Below are 17,764 nucleotides of genomic sequence, written 5' to 3' on the forward strand. Positions count from 1 at the left end.
GCTATGATACAAGGAAGGCATTTCCGAAGCATTACAGCAGAAGATAGCGTTGTGAGAAGAGATTAAAAGGGAATATTGGGAGAGTAGAAGATAGCGGGGTGGGTGTTGATAGGATTAATGTAGCTGTGGGAGCTGGTGATCTTGTAAAATATATTGGAGAACAGATACAGATGGAGAAGTTGAGAAAGGGAAGGGAAAAAACAGAAATGGGTCATGTGAAGGTAAGGGAGGGTAGAAACAAAGTTCATGTAATATTCAGGTTTAGGACGAGAGCTGATTATAGCATCAACAGGACACCAATGTACGAGAGCAAAGAAATGAGGAACGGATCCCAAATAGGATTGGAACAAGAAATATATCCACATATCCTTCAAAAAGGCAGGCACAGCTAAGATCCATACAGGTTCCTATAGCAACACCTTGTATTTGGAGGAAGTGATTAGAGATAAAGAAAACATTGTTCAATGTGAGAACAATCCTTTATAGCCTTGTTCAATGACCCCATCAGAAATCAACAACCATTGAACAGAAATTCAATTGATCTTATTCTTCAACCAAGATTCTGATGGAACATATCATCAGTCGACTCAAATAGATATTCCATTGTCTTAACAATGATGGTGTTTCATGGTTGGGTCAATATCTTGAAGATCACCTCTGTGAGTTGTATATTGTACAATTTTATTATCCACCAAAGAGATATCAGATAGAGAGCACGCATACTATTGACGTGGAGGACATTGGAGGGGAAATTGTTGGAGGTTTGCTGACTGGAAGAGTTCACAGAATCACAGTTACAAGGAGGCCATTCGCCCATTGTGTCTGTATCAAGTTGTGTGGTGTTACCCAATAAAGGGTAAATTTAACTAACAAATTAATCAGTTCAGTGCACAGAAACAGCCCATTGCTAGTGGGTATGATAGGCTAATGGGCACTGTGCTTTCCGTTATATACTGTACCTCTACTACCATGCATTCCCACCTTCCCTCCGCTGCCTCTCCTACACACGCTTTGTCGTATAAAAACATTGCTCAGGCCCTTATGAAGGTCATACACCACCAGTTAACTTTCCCAACAATAAATTCAGTACATGCAATTAATGTTCCACACTCCAGTCCTTTCCATTGGTAATAGTGTAGATTGTGATTTCTCGTCTATAAGGTAGCACTCCTCATGGGAACAGCAGTTTGAATGCAGCCTGGTGATAAACAAGGGCAAGCTGATGAGGTTTAGATGACGCAGGCCTAGAACTTCAGCTGTGTCCATTTTTGGGCACTTCACCTTCAGAATACAAACAGCCCAAAGAGCCTGAGATTTTGGGCCTCAGACCTCAATATCATATGGAAGATGCAGTGGCAGGAACCCAAATACATTCACATGCCAATCATTAAATAAGTGAATGGGTAAGATTTTCCAGGTCAGAAAGAATATTATGGAATAATGAAGTATTAATGCGGAAGGGGAAGAGTCGGAATGTGATCAAGGAGGCCTGGAGGTCAGATTCGGGACTGAGGTCAGAGATCTTGCGCAGGATTCTCCGTAGCCTGACGTCGACATCGAGAACGGCGATCAGGTGGAGAATGGCTTCCAACGGCGGAATCGGGGCAGGCAACGGTTTGACGCTGGTTTGCGATGCTCCGCCCCTTTCCAAATCGGCGTCATTGGGACGTTTCCCGGCCCAGCCGGTGGGGGCGTAGCCGTGCAGATCAGAGACTACCACAGGACCTGCTGAGTGCCAAGGCCTGACTCAGTTCTATGGGGCTTCATCCTGGTTGTTTTCTTGAACGGTAAGCCCTCACACCCTCACTCACCATCCCCCTCACTCCCCACCCCTCACTCCCAGACCCCACCTCCTTCAGTCCCCCACCCACTTCCTATGCCCATACATGGCAACTCATGGCAACCTGTGCTGCCTTATAACTTCTATGTCAACTTAGTGCCAACTCATGCAAACTCATGACCCCATCCATCCTCACGGCCTTTATAACCTGATGCCAACTCATGATAGCCCCCACACACCACCCTTTCCCTCACACCGCTTGTGCCAACTCACCCAGAATCCACCTTGGGCAACCTCAGAAACCATGCTGAAATGAAATCAAATGAAGTTCTAAATATCTATCAGACTTTATTATACAAAAAACATTCCCAATCATAAAAGCCCATTCAATACATTTAAATCCCCTCAAATACTCAATCCCTCATAAAACATATGCACATACAAATCAGGAGCAGAAGTAGGCCACTCAGTTCCCAGAGTCTGCACCTCCATTCAATAAGATCATGACTGATCTGATTGGAACCTCAACTCCACAATCTAAACTACCCCCCATAATCTTTATCCCTTTGCTTATCAATAGTCTATTTAGCTCTACCTGAAAAAGATTCAAAGACTCTGCTTCCACCATATTTTCAGGAAAATAGTTCCAAAGACTCACAACACTCAGAGAAAAAAATTCTCCTCATCTATGTCTTAACCCTCTTGGGCTGGATTCTCTGCTGTTGGGATTCTCCGTTGCGCCGGCAGCACACCCATGCCCGGGGATTTCCCGAACGCGTGGGGCTGCCCACAATGGGAAATCCAATTGGCCGGCTGGCGGGATGGAGAATCACGCTGCAGGCGAGGATGCGCCGCTCCAGAAGACTGGTGCAGCGAGACGGAAATTCCCACCCCGAATTTTTCAACAATAACCCTTTATTTTAGATTCTCCCATAAGAGATAACATCCATTTCTACATACACCCTGTCAAGACCCCCTCAGAATCCTAAATTAGCTCTTACTCTAGTATTATTGTAAAAAGTCTTACAACACCAGGTTAAAGTTCAACAGGTTTGTTTCAAATCACTAGCTTTCGGAGCACTGCTCATTCCTCAGGTGACTGAAGAGGTAGGTTCCAGAAACATATATATAGACAAAGTTAAAGATGTAAGACGAGGCTTTGAATGCGAGCGTTTGCAGGTAATTAAGTCTTTACAGATCCAGAGAGAGGGGTAATCCCAGGTTAAAGAGGCATGAATTGTCTCAAGCCAGGATAGTTGGTAGGATTTTGCAAGCCCAGGCCAGATGGTGGGGGCGAATGTAATGCGACATGAATCCAAGGTCCCGGTTGAGGCCGTACTCACGTGTGCAGAACTTGGGTTTAAGTTTCTGTTCAGCGATTCTGCATTGTTGTGCGTCCTGAAGGCCGCCTTGGAGAACACTTACCCGGAGATCAGAGGCTGAATGCCCCTGAAGTGTACCCCGACTGGAAGGGAACATTCCTGCCTGGCGACTGTCGTGTGATGTCCATTCATCCGTTGTCGCAGCGTCTGCTTGGTCTCACCAATGTACCACAACAACTTTGGCCGGGTTGCATGAGTATGTACCGCGCCCCTTGTGGATAATGTTCTCAAGTGTAATGGTGGCACCCATGTCGATGACCTGGCGCGACTTGCAGAGATTACCATGGCAGGATTGTGTGGGGTCGTGGTCGCTGTTCTGAAGGCTGGGTATTTGCTGCAAACAATTGTTTGTTTGAGGTTGCGCAGTTGTTTGAAGGCAAGTAGTGGGGGTGTGGGGATGACCTTGGCAAGGTGTTCACCTTCCATGATGAAGGCTCCGGGGAAGTACTGGACGATGAAGGATACTCTGTTGGTTGTGTCCCGTGTTTGTCTTCTGAAGAAGTCAGTGCGTTTTTTTGCTGTGGCGCGTTGGAACTGTCAATCGATGAGTCGAGCGCCATATCCCATTCGTACGAGGGCATCTTCTTCGCAGCCTTCAACACGTCATCGATTTGACACTTTTGTCAAATAACTTGGTGTGGAGTGTCTATACAGTACTTCGCACCAAAAGAGTGGTGACACATGATTAGCTGAATTTGAGAGATACTTTAATTGAAGGTTATTTTATAAGAGGCACATGTTCTGCAAAAGTCATTATTTCTTTAGTATTGCTAATCCTATTCCTATGACCAAATGAAGTTAGATATTTATAATAATATAATTGAAAATGTTCATTCCAGAGTCACTGAATGTTAAACGCACTTTCCAACCAACATACATCACGGCCTGGATTCTCCATTTGGAGACTAAGTTCTCCTGCCAGCGGAGAATCGGGACTGGTCCTGCAGGCTCTAGCAACAGCGCCCAGGTGTGAGTCTCTCTCTTTAACCATGCATGGGAGAGAGCTCGCCGGATTCTGTCAAATTCTGGTATCGGGCCGTCATTTTGAGTGGGTGGCCAATCCCGTTGTCCAGCAGCCGGCCCCATCTCCCCCGCAAAGCTAATCCTGTTCCCACCCCCTGTTGACAAGGATGGGATCGTTCCGCCATCAGAGGAATAATGGGCGGAATTTTCCACAACGGCCGACGCCGTCGTGAAACCCGGAGTGTTTCACAATGGTGTTGTAGGCCGCTCCTCGCCCCTTAGTCTCCCCCCCCCCCCCCCCCCCGGGGTACTAGGAGCAGCGTTTCGTGAAGCTCGGCCGCCGGGCCTTGATGCTGGCGTCAAGATGGCGCGCCGATAATGACGCGGCCGGCGGCGCCTTAGTAACGTCAGCCGCGCATGCGCAGGTTGGCCGGCTCCAACCCGCGCATGCGCGGTTGCCGTCTTCCCCTCCGCTCCCCCGCAAGACGTGGCAGCTTGATCTTGCTGGGCAGTGGAGGGGAAGGAGTGCGTCTCTTGGAGACGCCGGCCCGACGATCGGTCGGCACCGATCGCGGGCCAGTCCCCTCCCGAGCACGGCCATGGTGCTCAATCTCCTCTCCGCCCCCCACAGGCCCCAAACTCACCTTTTGCGCGATGTCCACGCCGGCAGCGACCAGCGTGAACCCGTCAGGGTCGTCAGGACGCTCGGCCCATCCGGGCCAGAAAATCGCCGGCCGCCGGGAATAATGCCGAGCGTCGATTCTCCTAGCGGGGGTGGGAGAATCGTGGGGGTGCCAGAGCGGCCCTCCCACGATTCTCCCACCCGGCGTGGGGAGCGGAGAATCGCGCCCAATGGGTCACCTCCAAACCACAGCATGCACGCATGAGGGTAACTCAAACCGCAAACGAACCCCAGCACCCCAGCCCATTAGAGACACCCATCAGTCACCTCCATCAGAGACCCCCCATCAAAGACCCCCCATCAGTCATCTCTTCCTGAAAGCTGAAGAGCAGTCCAGGCAGTAGAGTGAAAGATCACTGCATTTTCACTTACCCTTCCCTAATATAAGAACATAAGAACTAGGAGCAGGAGTAGGCTATCTGGCCCTTCAAGCCTGTTCCGCCATTCAATGAGATCATGGCTGATCTTTTGTGGACTCAGCTCCACTTTCCCACCCGAACACCATAACCCTTTATTCCTTTATTCTTCAAAAACGATCTATCTTTATCTTGAAAACATTCGAAGAAGGAGCCTCAACTGCTTCACTGGGCAGGAAATTCCATAGATTCACAACCCTTTGGGTGAAAAAGTTCCTCCGCAGCTCAGTCCTAAATCTACTTCCCCTTATTTTGAGGCTATGCCCCCTAGTTGTGCTTTCACCCGCCAATGGAAACAACCTGCCCGCATCTATCCTATCTAGTCCCTTCATAGTTTTATATGTTTCTATAAGGTCCCCCCCGCATCCTTCTGAATTCCAACAAATACTGTCCCAGTCTCCTCAACCTCTCCTCGTAATCCAACCCGTTTGACTCTGGGATTAACCTAGTGAAGCTCCTCAACACATCCTCCAGCGCCAGTACATCCTTTCTCGGGTAAGGAGAACAAAACTGAACACAATACTCCAGGTGTGACCTCACTAACACTTTATACAGTTGCAGCATAACCTCCCTAGTCTTAAACTCCATCCCTCTAGCAATGAAGAACAAAACTCGATTTGTCTTCTCAATTACCTGTTGCACCTATAAACCAACTTTTTGTGACTCATGCACTAGGACACCCAGGTCCCTCTGCACAGCAGCATGTTTTGATATTTTATCATTTAGATAATAATCCCTTTTGTTGTTATTCCTACCAAAATGGATAACCTCACATTTGTCAACATTTTATTCCATCTGCCAGAACCTAGCCCATTCACTTAACCTATCAAAATCCCTCTGCAGACTTCCAGTATTCTCTGCACTTTTTGCTTTACCGCTTAGTGTCGTCTGCAAACGTGGGACACATTGCACTTGGTCCCCAACTCCAAATCATCTGTATAAATTGTGAACAATTGTGGGCCCACCACTGGTCCCTGAGGGACACCACTAGCTACTGATTGCCAACCAGAGAAACACCCATTAATCCCCACTCTTTGCTTTCTATTAATTAACCAATCTTCTATCCATGCTACTACTTTACCCTTAACGCCATGAATCCTTATCTTATGGAGCAACCTTTTGTGTGGCATAGAACATAGAACATAGAACATAGAACATAGAACGATACAGCGCAGTACAGGCCCTTCGGCCCTCGATGTTGCACCGACATGGAAAAAATCTAAAGGCCATCTAACCTACACTATGCCCTTATCATCCATATGCTTATCCAATAAATTTTTAAATGCCCTCAATGTTGGCATGTTCACTACTGTTGCAGGTAGGGCATTCCACGGCCTCACCACTCTTTGCGTAAAAAACCCACCTCTGACCTCTGTCCTATATCTATTACCCCTCAATTTAAGGCTATGTCCCCTCGTGCTAGCCACCTCCATCCGCGGGAGAAGGCTCTCGCTGTCCACCCTATCTAACCCTCTGATCATTTTGTATGCCTCTATTAAGTCACCTCTTAACCTTCTTCTCTCTAACGAAAACAACCTCAAGTCCATCAGCCTTTCCTCATAAGATTTTCCCTCCATACCAGGCAACATCCTGGTAAATCTCCTCTGCACCCGTTCCAAAGCTTCCACGTCCTTCCTATAATGAGGCGACCAGAACTGTACGCAATACTCCAAATGCGGCCGTACTAGAGTTTTGTACAACTGCAACATGACCTCATGGCTCCGGAACTCAATCCCTCTACCAATAAAGGCCAACACACCATAGGCCTTCTTCACAACCCTATCAACCTGGGTGGTAACTTTCAGGGATCTATGTACATGGACACCGAGATCCCTCTGCTCATCCACACTACCAAGAATTTTACCATTAGCCAAATATTCCGCATTTCTGTTATTCTTTCCAAAGTGAATCACCTCACACTTCTCCACATTAAACTCCATTTGCCACCTCTCAGCCCAGCTCTGCAGCTTATCTATGTCCCTCTGTAACCTGCAACATCCTTCCGCACTGTCTACAACCCCACCGACTTTAGTGTCGTCTGCAAATTTACTCACCCATCCTTCTGCGCCCTCCTCTAGGTCATTTATAAAAATGACAAACAGCAACGGCCCCACTGGTAATGTTCTCAAAAAATTCCACTACATTAATTAGGCACAACTTGCCCTTTATGAACCCATGCTGCGCCTGTCCAATGGGACAATTTCCATCCAGATGCCTCGCTAGTTCTTCCTTGATAATAGATTCCAGCATCTTCCTGACTACGGAAGTTAAGCTAACTGGCCTAAAATTACCGGCTTTCTGCCTACCTCCTTTTTTAAACAGTGGTGTCACGTTTACCATTTTCCAATCCGCCAGGACCACCCAAGAGTCGAGTGAATTTTGGTAAATTATCACGAGTGCATTTGCAATTTCCCTAGCCATCTCTTTTTGTACCCTCGGTTGCATTCCATCAGGGCCAGGAGACTTGTCTACCTTTCGCCCCATTAGCTTGCCCATCACTACCTCCTTAGTGATAACAATTGTCTCAAGGTCCTCACCTGTCATAGCCTCATTTCCATCAGTCACTGGCATGTTAGCTGTGTCCTCCACTGTGAAGACCGACCCAAAAAACCTGTTCAGTTCCTCAGCCATTTCCTCATCGCCCATCATTAAATTTCCCTTCTCATCTTCTAAAGGACCAATATTTCCCTGAGCCACTCTTGTTTTGTTTTATATATTTGTAGAAACTTTTACTGTCTGTTTTTATATTTTGAGCAAGTTTACTCTCATATCTGCTGCCTCAGACAGAAGTGTTTAAACCATCAGAGACGTCCTTGAAAACCAAGTACACTTGAAAAGGCTACAATTCCCCTGACAGCTTTTGAAATGAAAAACTCCCATTTAACTTCTCACAGTAATGTATTGCAATAGCCAGTGATTAATAGTTCTACTAGTCCAGAGACAGGTGTTTGGTGGATTGTTTATCTATCTTTCCCTTCATGCATGAATGTATCTCAATTATCCTGCTTTGATGCTAACCACAATGTTTATAATCAGGCTTTCTGTGATTGACAGCTCCTCACATCAAAAGTCGCACTTAGGATGTCCACCGGCTACTCCAGGAACACCAAGCAGGAACAGTGAATTGCAGTTAAGAATTTATAGTTCACTCAGCACGACAAGCGGAAGCATATATATATAAATATATATATATATACACACAATGGTTTTGATTAAAACTATGGTGACAGACCTTTTCTGGATGAGTTTTGCAAACGGCTGAGATGTGGCTTTGATGAATTATGTTGGCTGATGTGCATAAAGAATTTCTGCAGATGACAACATGTCAATAACAGGAAAGAGAAAATGTTCTGTGGAGTTGTCAGTTTTGACTGTGAATAAATAGCCTTCTGTAGCAGTGTGGCATAAGTGTGCCTTTCAGCCAGGAAAACATTTTGTTCCACATCCTCTTCACGGTTCTGTACTTGTCTTCCTTAGGCCAATGTCGGTGGAAGCACCTGCCTGTGTTCTCAGGTTGTTATGACACCCTGGGCTAGTGCACAGTCAATTCCAGTCCCATTTGACCCAGAGTTGTAACACGGCTGAAATTAACTTTTATTTTAAAATACCTGAGGTCTTTCAATGCCCGATAACTACAGTCACCAGGTTTGTAAATTTAAGCACAATTAACTTTTTATTATTAACAGTAACTATAATTAAATGGTAAGAAGTCTTACAACACCAGGTTAAAGTCCAACAGGTTTGTTTGGAGTCACTAAATCTTTACAGGCCCACCCTCTGATCTTTGGGTAAGCATTCTCCAAGGATGCCTTCAGGATGCGCGCCAAGCAGAATCACCAAGCAGAAATTGATAGCCAAGTTCCGCACGCATGAGTATGGCCTCAACTGGGACCTTGGATTCATGTCTCATTACATTCACTCCCCCCACCATCTGACCTGGGCTTGCAAAATCCTACCAACTGTCCTGGCTTGAGACAACTCACACCTCTTTAACCTGTGATTATCCTTCTCTCCACTTGCACCATCTGAACTTGTAAACGCTTAATTACCTGCAAAGCCTCGCATTCAAAGTATCATCTTGCATCATTGACTTTGTCTATATATGAGTTTGTGGAACCCATCTCTTCACTCATCTGATAAAGGAGCTTTGCTCCGAGAGCTAGTGACTCCAAACAAACCTGTTGGACTTTAGCCGGGAGTTGTAAGGCTTCTTACTGTGCCCACCCCAGTCCAATGCTGGCATCTCAACATTATAATGAAATAGACAACAAATGCAACTGGTTAACCATTACTAATGTCTAACCCCCTCCCCCCCACCCCCACCTTTTAACTTGCCACACCCTTTGCATACACATACAGAGAAACAAACACAGAGGGGAAAGAGGGGTGTAAAATAATGATGAAAGTAAAAGGATAAGAGTCTTTGTTTCAGATAGACATCTTCCAGTTAGTTTATTTCTTCATCTAGGCTTTCTGATGGATGTTATCTCTTCTTTCGGCTTGCAATAGTTTTCACTGTAGACTCACAGAAATGGCAGGCAGCTATCATTTGACAGAGAAAGAAAGTGACAGCTTCTTCGTTCAGAGTCTCGAGGCTTTAGCCTTCAGACAGTAGGCAGCAGAGGAGAGAGAGAGAATTGCGTCCACCTTGAGGGTTCAGTGACTTCTGCTGGGTTCTCTCAAAAAATCCCCACCTGTCCGGACTTAATCACTGTCTGTTGCCAGGTAGAATACTGTCCCTGGCCAATCCACTGGCCACCAACTAACCAATAAATCCCTCCAATCAGCTGGATGCTATAATGTCTGGACTCTTCTGCCCAAGATGCAAAACTTTATATTACAGTGTACTATTTTGCACGTTTTGAGTTCCTCACTTCCTCTGCTCGACTGAGAAGTGTCTCCATTAATGATCCATGATCCAAAAATGATAAAGACAAAATAGAAGGAATAGGGAATCAGGGAATCAACAGGAAGTTATAAGGTGTTGCGATGAGGTATCAACAAATAGGTAGCATACTCATGCACTGCAGCCTCACTAGTTTATGTTGCTCCTCTTCTTTATAGATTTACATTTTTTTTAATTCATTTTTTTACGGGATGTTGGCTTCGCTGGCTAGGCCAGCATTTGTTGCCCATCCCTAATTGTCCTTGTGAAGGTGGTGGTGAGTTGCCTTCTTGAATCGCTGCAGTCCATATGGTGTAGGTACACCCACCGTGCTGTTAGGGAGCAAGTTCCAGGATTTTGACCCAGAGACAGTGAAGGAATGGAGATATATTTCCAAGACAGGATGTTGAGTGACTTGGAGGGGAACTTCTAGGTGGTGATGTTCCCATTTATCTGCTACACTTGTCCTTCTAGATGGTAGTGATTGTGGGTTTGGAAGATGCTGCCTGAGGAGACTTCGTGAGTTCCTGCAGTGCATCTTGTAGATTGTACACTGGCTGCTACTTCGGTGGTGAAGGGAGTGAATATTTGTGGAAGGGGGAGCAAGTGGGCTACTTTGTCCTGGATGGTGTCGAGCTTCTTGAGTGTTGTTGGAGCTACACTCATCCAGGCAATTGGAATATTCCATCACACTCCTGACTTGTGCCTTGTAGGTAGTGACAGGCTTTGGGGTTTCAGGAAATTAGTTACTCATCATAGGATTCTTAGCCTCTGACCTGCACTTGTAGCCACAGTATTTACATGGATAAACCAGTTCAATTTGTGGACAATGGTAACTCCCAGGATGTTGGTAGTGGAGAATTCAATAATGATAATACCATTGAATGTCAAGGGGTGATCATTTGATTCTCTGTTATTGGAGATGGTCATTGCCTGGTACTTGTGTGGTGTGAATGTTTCTTGCAACTTGTCAGCCCAAGCCTGGATATTGTCCATGTATTTCTGCATTTGGACATGGACTGCTTCAGTGTCTGAGGAGTCGCGAATGGTGCTGAGCATTGCGTAGTCATCTGTGAACATCCTCACTTCTGACCTTATGATGGAAGGAAGGTCATTGATGAATCAGTTGAAGATGTTTGGACCTAGGACACTACCCCGAGAAACTCCTGCAGTGATGTCCTGGAGCTGAGATGATTGACTGCCAACAACCACATCCATCTTCCTTTGTGCCAGGTGCGATTCCAACCAGCGGAGAGTTCCCCCCCGATACATGTTTGTAGAAATATATGAACAAAGGAATGTAGAATAGCATACCCAATTTGCACCCTGTATTAAGAGATTAAAAAGGGTGTGGGGAGGGGGGGGGGGGGGGGGGAAGCAATCGCACAATGATCAGCATCAATGCAAAGGGCAATGTAATTAGCAGGAGCAAAAATTAATATTTAAAATAATTTCAAAATCTATGGCGAAATTATTAACCTGCAAAGATTTTAAATCTGTACTTGGCTCTTTAAAATGTTTCCTGCAGGCACAATGGAAAATGGGGTTGTTGCGTCACATTTTTCCAGCCCTATTTAAATACACATACCCATTTCAGGATAGGTAAGAAACTACACCAGAACATATTTCTATTCTATTAGACAATCTATGACACAATCAAATTACTGACGAGGGCGCAGCACTCCATTTCAAAATGCATTGAAAAGTCCCGTGTCACATTATCCGAATTAGGAAACTGCATCATAAAAGTGTCAACATTCACCTACACACCAGTCATTGCTGGCACTATGATTTATAAAGAAGTGCCACATAACAATAACCCCAAGCACAACACTGTATCCATATTGTTGCTTATCTTAAAATAATTATTTGTGACAGCATGCAGCTGCAAGTGCAGAATAAAGATTGGTGCAAAGCTTCTCTGAAAGGCATCAGGAATCCAGTTGCTGAAAGTACATGTTTCGTACTCTAAGACTTTCCGAAATAATTTACAGTCGAAAAACTTCGAATATCAATCCCTAGCTGGCAGGCTGGACAGAATGGCTAAAATGAAGCAATTGAATTTGGAAGCAAGCAAATCAAATTCAATTCTATTTTCCAAATTATGCTATCAGAAATTACAATGTCATTATTTACAACATTATTATAGAGGGCTTTACTGGAGGTGTACAGTATGGTGTTTTATGGATGGCACCACTTACTGCTGGGTCAGCTATAAGCTTTCATAACCCACAGTGCAGTGTAACCACTATAGCTGAGTTGGTTGGATTTAAGTGGCAGGTTACAAGTCATGTAATATAAATGCTGTCCCAAACTGGCAGGCAACATCATTAATTGCACAGGAAGGGCAGCACGGTGGCGCAGTAGGTTAGCCCTGCAGCCTCACGGCGCTGAGGTCCCAGGTTCGATTCCGGCTCTGGGTCACTGTCCGTGTGGAGTTTGCACGTTCTCCCCATGTCTGCGTGGGTTTCCTCCGGGTGCTCTGGTTTCCTCCCACAGTCCAAAGATGTGCAGGTTAGGTGGATTGGCCATGATAAATTGCCCCCTAGTGTCCAAAATTGCCCTTAGTGTTGGGTGGGGTTGCTGGGTTATGGGGATAGGGTGGAGGTGTTGACCTTGGGTAGGGTGCTCTTTCCAAGAGCCGGTGCAGACTCGATGGGCCGAATGGCCTCCTTCTGCACTGTAAATTTTATGATAACCGAATGGGTGTAATTCTTACCTACACCTTTGTGAGCATCTATACTCGTAAATTCAATTGTCCCATTGTGACCTTTCTTGGCATCCTCCTTATATCGCTTGTGAGCTCCATTCGGATGGTACCTGAAGGCGAGACCATAATCTGCCAGATAAATCTGAAATATTTAAAAGCGATAAGATGAAAAGGATGTTATTTTAAAAACACGGTTATCCCGTCACTTTCTACATCAGAACTGCTGACTCGCTATCAAATCTCTGTTTCCCGCAGAGACACTGCTTTTTCATCCTTCCCAAAACTCTATACCCAAAATCCCAAAGAGCCCTAACAGCTGACAGCGACTAGATCTTTGAAAAAAAGAAATAAACGGTTTCCACCTCAGGTAAAGTCTCTCAACAAAACCGCTGATGGTAAATTAAATTTAAATTTAATTAAAGACATGGGGCTGGATTCTCTGCCCCGCCGCGCCACATTTCTGTTTTACCCCACCAGCGGGATGCTCCGTTACCATAAATGGGGACCTGGCGGAACATACTTTGGAGGTCGCCCAGAAGATTGGGGGGCCCCAGAGTGGCTGGGCTCTTGGCAGGTTGATACCCTTACTCCCCTGATGCCAGCAGGGCACCCTGGCAGTGCCAGCTGGGTGCCGCCCTGGCACTGTCAGGATGCATCCCTAGGTAGCACTGCCAGGGTGCCAGGTTGGCAGTGCCAAGGTGGCCAATGTGGAACTTTGCCCACACTTTAGATTGGGTAGCCCTGCCCTTATTAGATGGTGTGTGGGGTGTTATGGTCCCTTAAAGGTGAGTTGGGCAATAGGTGGGTCCAGGGGTCACATTGGGGGTTTCATGTGAGGTGCTGGAAATGAGACGAAGTGTAGCCTTGGTGGAGCATTCCCTGCTGATGCCCGTTAGATAGCGTGATCTTTCTTGGCGCTGCAAGTGCAGGGAAACACTCGGCTAAACGTGCTCGACACAGGACTCAGTTTCATTTCCTTTAGATCGCGGCCTCGGTGTTTTTGTAAATATAATAAATTATTCTATAGTAAATGTTAAGGGAAGAGAAGCGACAGAGTGGATTTCTGGCCTCTGGGCAACCCTGAAATAAATGAAAATACACAGCAGCGAACAATGAGGTTGCTGATTTAACAGTTTAAAGGCTGGTTTGATCTTGGGGACGATGTTTGAAACTGGTAAAGGAAACAGCAGAGAATGAGACATGGAAAACAATCCCGGGCATGCTAAAGAGGCATAATAAGGGTGGACTTCTCTCCATGCTTTGAACAAAGAACATAACATAGTATTAGGCACCTTGTATTAAAAGGGACCACTCTAGGTCAATAGAGTTGTGATTAATGAATCCAGGAAAAGGGTATATTAATAAGGTTTGCAAGGGCTCCAGTTGCAATAGGAGGTGGAGAGAAACTCTCAAGGATTGATCAATGGTGATTTTGAAGTAACACTCTTGGGTAGTTTAGGGAGTCTTTAAAAAGTAGTAAAGCACTGAAAAGGAAAGAGAAAAAAGTGAAAGAGAAGAGCTGTTTGCACATGCCAGTCTTCCTGACCAAGCTGGCCTGTTACAACTTGTTACGACCGTATATTTTTGCTGTATAACATCCTGTCATATACTCCAATTAAACTCAACATATATGAGGAAGTCTTGTGCCACAGTGGTAGAGTCCCTACCTCTGCTGAGCCAGAAGCTCCAGGTTCGAGCCCCCCCCCCCCCCCCCCCCCCCCCCCACCCCCCCACGGCTTGATGGCCAAGGAAGGCGTGTTTGCAACAGGTTAAGTGTGTCAACCTGCAAATCCTTCCAACACACAACTGGCTAGCAGAAAGAGGGGGTGAGGCGCCTGGTCAGCCACACTAGATGGGCAGCACGGTAGCACAGTTTTTAGCACTGTTGCTTCACAGCGCCAGGGTGCCCAGTTCGATTCCCGGCTTGGGTCACTGTCTGTGCGGATTATGCACATTCTCCCCGTGTCTGCGTGGGTTTCCTCCGGATACTTTGGTTTCCTCCCACAAGTCCCGAAAGACGTGCTGTTAGGTAATTTGGACATTCTGAATTCTCCCTCCATGCACCCATACAGACACCAGAATGTGGTGACTGGGGGCTTTTCACAGCAACTTCATTGCAGTGTTAATGTAAGCCTACTTGTGACAAAAAAGATGATAATGTGGAGTGGCGCACCTAAAGCTATATATATGCCCTCACGACAGACGAGCAATCTGGTCCAGGAATTACTAGCTGAGGAAATGGAAGAAAATCTGCCTTTGTAAATCACTAGGTATGGGGGGGGGGGGGGGGGGGGGGGGGGGGGAATTGAAAAACTCAACACATTCACCATATTGATTGCAATTGACCCTGCATAAAAATCTACAGGATGGGTTTCATTAGAGAGAAAGTGGAGAAATATATGAGCTCAAGGTTAGAACAGGGGACAAATTCAGAGGAAGATTCGAAGAGCAAGATCATGGAAAGGAGAGAATCAGCAGATGCAGCAAACTGGATGGTTTTAATCTTAATGACAAAGAAGTACATGATATCTTTACACTTATTGTTGGAGTGGGAATGGTGGAGACAGGGGAGGGGATTTGCTATAGAGAGAGGCAATCCAAAGTTGCCTTTGCATTCCAGAATGATGGAAGAGTGAACAGTAGGTTCTGACATTGTGTTTCATATGGTGCAGCTAAACCATTGACAACAATATCCTTTCAAGTTGTATCTCTTGGACTTCAGGGATTAGGGATGCGGAAACAGTCAGGGTGAGAGAGAGAGAGAGTATAATCAGGAAAAATTATGGGGTCCATAACAGCGAGAAATGTGGTGCAAGGGGTGAGTTAATTAGGCGGGATCCTGATATCCAGATGGCGGGGCGAGATGCAGAGAGAAAGTTAGCAGTGTATTTGCGGTGTGACAAGCTATATACTGGCTTGTGGCAGGTTTGTACTTGCAATACATTTGCAGACATGAATATTCATTATGTGGAGGTTTTTAGAAAACCCTACCCTCCAGATAATGTCAGTGGCTGACAAGAATCTTGCGGTACCTTGTTCGCCATCAGTTAAACGGTGGACTACACAAGTTGTCTTTGTGCAGTTATGTGTCAGGTCATTGGTTTTCCTTGTTTAACTCTGGTTCAAGGGAGGAGAGAAAGAGAATGGAGGCTCGCATGAATGCTTAAGACCAATAAGGGTGAGTCAGTGGTGAAGGTGGTGAGAATTGCGGTTGGGGGTAGGGGAGGGCAGAGGCTGGGCTGGGGGCATGGAGGAGTGAAGTCAGAAGGGGCTGGCAGTCTGGGTGTGATGAGAAGGGGACAATGTGTCAATCAGGGAAGGTCAGAAAATAAGCAGCCTAAACGATGAGGTCAGTGCTGTCCAAATGTATGTCCATTTCAGAGTGTTGGCTCACAGTCCTTAAAGGCTTTGAGCTCACCTACATTTCAGTTATTCCCATTAAAAGTGATCTTGGATAAAACCCTTTGCAATGCAAGTACAGCTATGTCCCACAGAGTGGTGAGTACAACACTGGACACGAACACGAACATCCAATAAAAAGTGAACAAAAAAGCACAACATTGTTTCTTCCACAATAAAGAACATTTCTCTAACTCCCCTGTTGCCATCAATGCATGTCAACCATGAGATGTGTAAGTACATTTAGCTCTCTGACTGAACTTGTCTCAACAAATAACAATGATGTACACATGAATAAAGTGAAACCAATGTCATGCAAAATATTTGAAAGATACCTGCGTCATCTTTGTGCTCTCAAGGGTTATTTTAATGGCAATGTAGTTCGACAGGAGAGTTGTGGCCATGATGTAGAGTCACCCATTTTCACCAGGAGGCTTTTTTATAGTTAATCCTATAAACTGCATTGTCAGCTGACAGTGGTTTCACCATTGAAAAGCTTCCCCCCCCTCCCGATTGAATCGCATGTGGCTCTGCATCATGGCCTCAATTTGCCTGTCAACCCTCCCTCCACCCCAACCCTCCCTTCACACACCCCCCCCCCCCCCCCCCCCCACAACTATGAACCACGTGTGTGCCTAACATTGCCCCCCTCCCCGTGGCACATACCCACCGGCCGTCGTCCTGTCCCGGGAGCTGTGACCCATCCCCTGGGTGTTCGGATGTTGGCTGCTGTGTATACGATGTTGACTCCCACACAGTGCCCAGGCATCAAGATGTGATTGAAATGCTAGGCAATGACTCCAACATGCTATAAGGCCACCTACCCACGGGAACCCACTTGGTATGTGTCAAGTGCTCACTTAACCACGATTGCCAATTCCCTATTAGCAATAGCCTTCAGCCATGCAGCCAGAGGCCTCAGCAGTTGGTGGGGGTTATGGGTGATTGGTGGGGCAGAATGGCAGGGACAGGGGTTGCCCCCTGGCATGGGGTTGGGATCCAAGGGTTGGCATGTTGTTGCCGCGAGCAATTGCACTCCCAGTTGCCCCCCCCCAGCACCTACCCCCCCCCCCCCCACCCCCCTCCCATGGCAGCCCACCCCGCGCAGGATTCCTCACCCCCTGCTAAGCACTGGCGTGGCAAGCCCAGGGCCCCCGGTCTCTTTGCCTGTGAGCAAAGATTGCTACTCACATCCTCAGCTCCCCACAGAAGCCCTCCCGTCAGTACCAGTCAGCGTCAGCACTTGCTGGGGAGGCCGCTGAATGACAGCAGGCCATTGGATGACAGGTGGCTCTTGTTCATTGTTTTGAAATGGGGCTTAAGTGGTGATAATTGGTTTTTCGCCACGCTACGGTGAGATTCCGAATTCGCCTATGGGGGCAGGCCGACTCCATCACAAACTGTATGGCACCTGGCACAGTTCCCGTTTTTGGCCTCTCCCACTATTCCCAGGCCTCATTACATTTGAGCACGAGTGTAGTGAAGATCACGCCCTGTGTATTTCTCGTCACTGAGATTCTTACACTTTTACATTACTTCAAGTATAA

General features: G+C 46.4%; 1 protein-coding gene across 7 annotated transcripts in view; it reads right to left on the minus strand.

The window, feature by feature from the left end:
* LOC119972493 (serine/threonine-protein kinase VRK1-like) overlaps window positions 1-17,764 on the minus strand; it is a 292,251-nt gene that overhangs the window by 91,004 nt on the left and 183,483 nt on the right. For all 7 annotated transcript variants that reach the window (XM_038809325.1, XM_038809308.1, XM_038809299.1 and 4 more), the window contains one exon: window positions 12,828-12,960. In XM_038809325.1, the coding sequence (XP_038665253.1) occupies window positions 12,828-12,960 (133 nt within the window). The remainder of the gene's footprint in view (window positions 1-12,827; window positions 12,961-17,764) is intronic.

This window comes from Scyliorhinus canicula, chromosome 1 (genome assembly GCF_902713615.1).
Source record: "Scyliorhinus canicula chromosome 1, sScyCan1.1, whole genome shotgun sequence".
Classification (NCBI taxonomy): Eukaryota; Metazoa; Chordata; class Chondrichthyes; order Carcharhiniformes; family Scyliorhinidae; genus Scyliorhinus; species Scyliorhinus canicula.